The sequence below is a fragment of the Armigeres subalbatus genome, chromosome 1 (assembly GCF_024139115.2).
Source record: "Armigeres subalbatus isolate Guangzhou_Male chromosome 1, GZ_Asu_2, whole genome shotgun sequence".
NCBI classification, from domain to species: Eukaryota; Metazoa; Arthropoda; class Insecta; order Diptera; family Culicidae; genus Armigeres; species Armigeres subalbatus.
This window is the reverse complement of record NC_085139.1, coordinates 3,368,963-3,376,140: the sequence shown is the minus strand read 5'-3', so window position 1 is coordinate 3,376,140 and position 7,178 is coordinate 3,368,963. Positions and strand designations below refer to the sequence as shown.

Genomic DNA, 7,178 nt, shown 5'->3' with positions numbered 1-7,178 from the left:
CCAGTTGAATTCAATTGACTTGCCAAAAGTTGAACATGTTCAACGTGTTCAACTTTCTTTTCGTTCAAGTGAATTGAATTAAGGTGTTTACACGTTCCATTCGTTTTCGATTCAAGCAACTTGCTCAATTCACTTGCCTTGCCTTGTCTAAACGTAGCATACGTCATTTCGTGTGATTGAATTGTTGTGCATGAGGTTGCACTTACATTTCCTTCTAAGAAAATTTTAGCGTGGTCTCAAAATTTCCTCTCGATTTCGTTGGCGCGCGCAAAATCGCTGAAAGTCATTTCAGATGGCGCGCAACATGCTGCTAGGGTAAATTCATAATTCATTAACCTGTTGAATAATATCCATGGTGATCAAGGGCCATCACACAATAAATCGTTTAATCAATAACACTGTGCGTTTCACTGCTGGTAGAATGTTTTCGCAAAATATGCTAATTCGTGATGGAGAATACACTAAATCTATTTACACGATGGTAAATCACAATTTATCACATTCCACATGGATGGACGAATTTGTAACCATAAAATTGTACCCGTAGATCAAAGAGGAACGTTTCCAGGAGGCGATCAACGTTCTCAATGGCATCCCAGAGATGTCCACGACTCGAGCTGGATTGTCTCTGTTGGGTCACTGTTACTACCAGACGCAGGACTTTATCGAAGCTTCGAATTGCTACGAGCACCTCGTCAACTTGGTCCCGGATGTGCCGGAGTACAAGCTGTACTACGCCCAGTCCCTGTTCCAAGCCGGTCTGTTCGAGGAGGCTCAGAAGATCTCCACAGCCTTGGATGCACCGCAGTTGAAGGATAAGATTTTGCAGCTTCAATCGGCCATTGCCTACGGAAATGAGGACTATTCTACCGCCCAATCGCTTTTGCTCCAGCGCCAGGGCACGGGACAGGAAGCAACAGTAAAAAATGACGAAGGTTGCCTACTCTACCAGGCCAACATGTTCGAAGACGCATTGCAGCGATATGTTTCTGCTTTGCAAGCGGGCGGATTCAATCCGCACATTGCCTATAACGTCGCGCTGTGTCATTACCGAAAAAAGGAGAACTCACAAGCCCTGAACTATATTGCGGAAATCGTTGAACGTGGCATTAGAAATCACCCGGAATTGGGAGTTGGTGCCCAGGCTGAAACGGAAGGCGGTGCTCGTAGTGTTGGTAACCCACCGGCTCTGGCCGCCTCGGGTTTGGCACAGGCTTTCAACCTGAAAGCAGCCATCGAATATCAGGAAGGAAACAGTAAGTAATCTTTTTACTGCTTTTCATATAAACCGACTGACAACATTCGACTGAATAACATTTTCCGACATATCATTTAGCGATTGTGCCACGTTTGGCCTAAAGTCGTTTGGCCTAATGCCGTTTGGCATAAGGTCGTTTGGCCTAAAGTCATTTGGCCTAATGGTCGTTTGGCCTAATGGTCGATTGGCCTAATGGTCGTTTGGCCTAACGGTCGTTTGGCATAATAGGTACATAAAAGGAGTAAACGATTGAAATATATTGTTATATGAAATTATTTTTGTAGGTGCAAAATAAAGCCATGTGCATGTTGCGTTGCGTTGCGTTGCGTTGCGTGGTAACGGAGTATTTCGTAGATTGCATACTGATAGCTGTCATGTATATTCTTTAACTTTCTTACCCCAATTGCTTATGGATTACTATTTGGGATATAATAGCAACCCAATTGGAGGTCCAAAATGATAAAGCATGAAAGCTACCATTGCCGGCCACGCCCATCTTCTCCGTTACTAGGGAAAGGAAGGAAATGATGATATGACATCTACTTAACGAGAGGCCAGCGACTCACCGACGCCCTCATAGATGTCAAGGAGTTGGATGGTTGGTAGGGAATATAGTTTAGGAATATCATCATAAGCAAATGATATTAGTTTGTACAGACGTTGGGAGTGACAATGCTAAGAAATTTACGTCCTCCGTTCTTCATAGTGTTGCTTCTTCTTGGGGTGGGACAAGGTATTAGACTTGCCCTGGCTAATTAGCCTAGGTTTAAGCGCCAATACTCGCTCTCTGAAACGAGAAAGAAAAGAAAATAATTGCCCCACCCACCTCCCAATACATGTCAATAGTCACTTTTCTTATTGGTTACAGAAGAAACTTCGGCAAAGATAAAAATCATAATTTTTGTCAACAAATAAATAATAAAGAGTGATTTTTACACATTTTCTTGAAAAACGTTTTCGAAATAATGTGTAAAAATCACTCGGTAATTTGACGTACGAGCGGTTTGCCCATTAATGAGTAAACGGTGTTTACTCTTTAATGAGTTGAACTATTTAAGTTCATAATAGGTACTATTTTACCCATCAAATAGTACTTTGGTGGCACAGTGTGGAACAACTGAAGTATTTTGGCTTCTGACATTTTGATGGCAAAGCACGGAAAATAGTAGTCATGCTAATATTAAAATTTGAAGATTTTTTGGAACGTATGTATATTTTTTTTTTAGATCTTTATTATCGTGATTTTTTATATTTACAATAAGTTCATCACGTATTTGTATACATAAATCCTCGAATTTATCAGGCTCGCCCTCTACGCGGCTAGATCTTATCAATTTCTCGTTCTAACACACCTCCCACAGACCTCCAAGCACCTACCTTATGATTTTTCTCAATTTCCCGTGAAGAAACAAATAAAAAAGCCAAAAACAAACAAAAACATGAAACATGAATTGAGCGCGTCCGTGCTGTAATACTGAACACCGAACTATGGTAGATCTAACGTAATGAATATTAGGACTGTATAACATAAAATATCGTGAAAGGAAGGACGGTGATAGAAAAAAAAAATGTACTCACCAAATCGAGAATGGACTTACAAAAATTACCATTCCTTATCCAATCATTCCGTCCGGATACCGAAAAGAAGTGCACCTCTCTGCCGCTGGCGCAACGACTCTTGCCACCATCGCGTGCAAAGTTATGATCGTCGGAATGCTCCACTGAAATGCTACAATTCCTCCCATCGCTTTCATGTTCCGACTCCGAATCGAATACCAACGATCTTGTGTCAATCAGCAGTGTGGGGACATGGAAGCTGATCTTGACCAAGAACTTCCTTCCATCGATAAATGTCTTCAATGCTTCTGTTAAATGGCGGCAGTGATGACGACCAGCACCGGGATCACCTCCTTGATCCTTTTTTTTGTAACTATTCATTTTATTAATTCAAAAAAAATATATTGCAAAGTGACATCATCGCACTTAAAAAAAAAACCGTCCAATGTCTCTGACTACTAAGATCCTTTTTCTTGCTTTTTCCAAAATAAAGCCATGTGCATGTGATCAAAAAGCGAAATACAAACTAACGTTAAAATATTGCAAATCACTTTTACAATACAATAAAACCAGGAATTTATAAAAAGGAAGGTATAAAAAACAATGAATCAGATATGTTTTGGCAATGTCGACATATGAGAACAGTATAACTTGAAAGAACTGATCATGCTTTAAAAAAGGCATCAACATTTTTGGAAAATGCTTGTCATATGCAATACCAAAGCAACATGCAGTAAAACTCGAAAGAACAGCACATGATTTAAAGAAGGTGTCAACCATATAGTAAAGATTGTATGTTTCCTATACAATGTCAAAACTGTAAAACTCAAAATACAAACCCCATTCGATTTTGGCATCACGTTCAGAACATTTATGTTGCCAAAATTGAATGGTTTTTGTTTTCTTATGATACTTTAACATTTCTACACTTTTTGTGACGCTAGCCACACTGTAACCCTTTTTTACATTAAGATACTCGTTTTTCTTATATTTATGTTGTAATACTATGTTGATTTTGTTATTAGAGCAAGGAAATCCCCTCACAAAGAATAACACAATACTAGAGTTCCCTCTCTTCACCACGGCAGGCTACTGACTGATACTTCTATCCACAATTTTAATCATCTTTGAGGGAAATTGATGATTTTTCGGCGGAAACATTTTGTTTTATTTTTAAAAATCAAAATGTTCATCCAAAATATTTTTTTCAGGCAAAATATACAAAAGAAAGTGAGTTTCCAAACAAAACGTCAAAAACTGTACTTCACACAATATTCGGCTAAAATTGAATTAAATGGCTTATCAGCAGAGTGAACCCAAACTTATGGCCAGTTTACCATATAGTGGGTGAACCCAAACTTTTGGCCGCCAGTTGTCTCCCTAATTAAGAAAATAATAATAATAATAAACTTTTAGCCGATGAAGTTATGCACTTGAGTAAACATTTTGATTTTTAAAAATAAAACAAATTTTTTCCGCCGAAAATCATCAATGCCCCTCAAAGATGATTAAAATTGGGTTTTATTTCACTTTTCATTTCGAAATTTTGTGGGCTCAACTTAGAGAAAAATCAACATATTTTTACAACATAATAATAAAACAAATGAGTATCCTAATGTAATATTTTAGTACATAAAAAATGGAAATTGTTAGTTTAAAATACCTACGGTGTAAGATCTACTCAAATTCTTCGTATCGAGCTAACAACACCCGAAATCGGATGTAAGACGGAGAAAATACGACCAAAAACTTTTGCATATATTTTTCGTATGTGACTGACGATGACTCTCAGATAATGTTTTTATACACCAATAATAGTAATGGGGATTTCCAGATGTAGCATTGAATAAAATATTAACATTTTCACATATTTTACTAGAAAGAATAATTTACGTTTTTCAAATTATGCCAAACGACCATTAGGCCAAACAACCATTAAGCCAAACAACCATTAGGCCAAACAACCATTAGGCCAAACGACTTTAGCCCAAATGACCATTAGGCCAAACGGCCTTATGCCAAACGTCATTAAGCCAAACGACTTTAGGCCAAATGACCTACAACCCATTTAGCTGCATGTGCTAACATTAAATTGAGATATTGTGATTTGCCGAAGGTCGGATAAAAATTAATAATCAAAATCGGTACCATTCAATGGAGTTTGCACTGAAAATCCAAAAAAAATTGTTCTAGTTTCCCCGACAGAATATGAAATGAAAGAGGAGAGCATATACTTTCGCGTGGTGGGTTTTTCAGATATACTGGTTCATTAAAATTAATATTTCCTTATATAGACACCGTGCACGCAGTCATAATCGCCTTCCACTTTGGAAGTGCTTAATGAACAATAAACTGGGAGGCGGCTATGTCTGAATAGTTCCGACAGTTATTTCGCCCATCGATCGATCCAAGTTAGATTTTGTTGTCATCATCAGAAATTTGTATATAATTTGTTACGATTTTCAAATCCCCATTTTCCGTGATGTACTTTAAAGCACGCGACGATTGGGCAAACGCTGCTAGAGGCTTTAGCCAAGCTGGATGTCGTGTTGTGCAACGAAGGTTCGAGAAGTACCTTCCAGCGAAACGGAGTGGAATCGATAATAGGCGTAACATTCTGCAGTCCAAGCTTGGTCGGTGATCTGCAGTGGAGGGTTGACGACGGTTACACACACAGTGACCATTTGGCTACCCGGTACAGGATAAGCAGCGAGGCAAGGAGAGAAAGCCGGAGATCTACTCCTACAACCCGGGCGTGGAAGGTCGCCCACTTCGATGATGGGACATTCCGTGAAGCTATGGGTCTGAAAGAAAATACAGGATATTTGAGCGGCGATGGACTGGTTGCGGCCATAACACGAGCGTGTGACGCTACTATGCCGAGGAAGGCGCGACCACGGAACTGCAAACCACAGGTATACTGGTGGAGCGAGCAAATTGCAGATCTTCGAGCAACCTATCTCAGGGCTAGAAGAATACTACAAAGGTCACGCTCGGCGGAAGTGAGGGAAGAACGCATCGAAATTTTCAAAGCGGCGAGGCTGGCCCTAAACAAGGCCATCAAAGAGAGCAAGAAAGACTGCTTCGACAGACTGTGCCAGAGCGCCAACTCGAACCCATGGGGAGACGCCTATCGGGTGGTGATGGCCAAAACAAGAGGAGCACTGGCTCCTCCCGAGCGATGCCCAACGAGACTGAAGATGATAATCGAAGAACTATTCCCGCACCACGGCCCAACCCATTGGCCGCCAGCAGCGAGGGTAGGAGCAGATGACGATGAGGTGGCGAGGGTGACGGTAGAGGAGCTAATGACGGTAGCAAAGTCCCTCGACCCAAGTAAAGCACCTGATCCGGACGGGATCCCGAATATGGCGTTGAAGGCAGCCATAATGACCAATCCGGAGATGTTCAGGTGAGCCATGCAGAGGTGCCTGGAAGAGCGAACATTCCCGGATATATGGAAGAGACAGCGCTTGGTCCTGCTACCGAAACCTGGCAAGCCACCAGGAGACCCCTCAGCGTACAGACCAATCTGTCTAATAGACACGGTAGGGAAGCTACTGGAGAAGTTGATCCTGAACAGGCTGTCACCGTACGTGGAGGAGGCTGGAGGATTATCGAGCGAACAATTTGGCTTTCGGAGAGGACGGTCTACTCTGGGTGCCATTAAATCGGTGGTCAACACTGCAGAGGTCGCCATCGAATGTAAGCGGCGCGGTATACGCTACTGCGCAGTAATAACACTCGACGTGCAGAATGCATTCAACAGTGCGTGCTGGATGGAGATCGCGAACTCGTTGCTTCGGCTGAGAGTACCGGTAGGGCTGTACAAGATTCTGGGAAGCTACTTTCAGAATCGAGTATTGATCTACGAGACAGAAGAAGGCTTGGCTAGCGCCCCCATCACGGCAGGTGTCCCACAGGGATCAATTCTAAGTTTATTGCTGTGGAACGTGATGTACGATGGCGTACTGAGGTTGAAGCTCCCGCCAGGAGTCAAGTTAGTGGGATTCGCCTATGACGTAACCATGATCGTGTACGGAGAATCCATCGAGGAGGTCGAATTGACTGCAGCCTATTCAATCAGTCTAGTGGAGGAATGGTTGCGCAGCAAGAAGCTACAGCTAGCGTATCATAAAACGGAGATGATAGTCGTTAACAACCGGAAGTCGGTGCAGGAGGCGACAATCAGAGTAGGCGGTTGCAACATCACCTCCAAGAGATCTCTGAAACAATTGGGGGTGATGCTCGACGATAAGTTAAACTTTAAAAGTCATGTCGACTACATCTGCAAGCGTGCGGCGACGGCGATAGCGGCACTATCGAGGATGATGGCGAACAGCTCTAGAGTGTGCTCCAGCAA

General features: G+C 41.9%; 1 protein-coding gene across 1 annotated transcript in view; it reads left to right on the top strand.

Moving 5' to 3' along the window:
• The first annotated feature begins 295 nt into the window (after positions 1–295).
• Positions 296–7,178, top strand: part of LOC134219820 (tetratricopeptide repeat protein 30 homolog) — a 29,791-nt gene continuing 22,908 nt past the window's right edge. The window contains exons 1-2 of the mRNA XM_062698694.1: positions 296–481; positions 548–1,256. Coding sequence (XP_062554678.1) covers positions 353–481; positions 548–1,256 — 838 coding nt within the window. The 5' untranslated portion in view covers positions 296–352. The remainder of the gene's footprint in view (positions 482–547; positions 1,257–7,178) is intronic.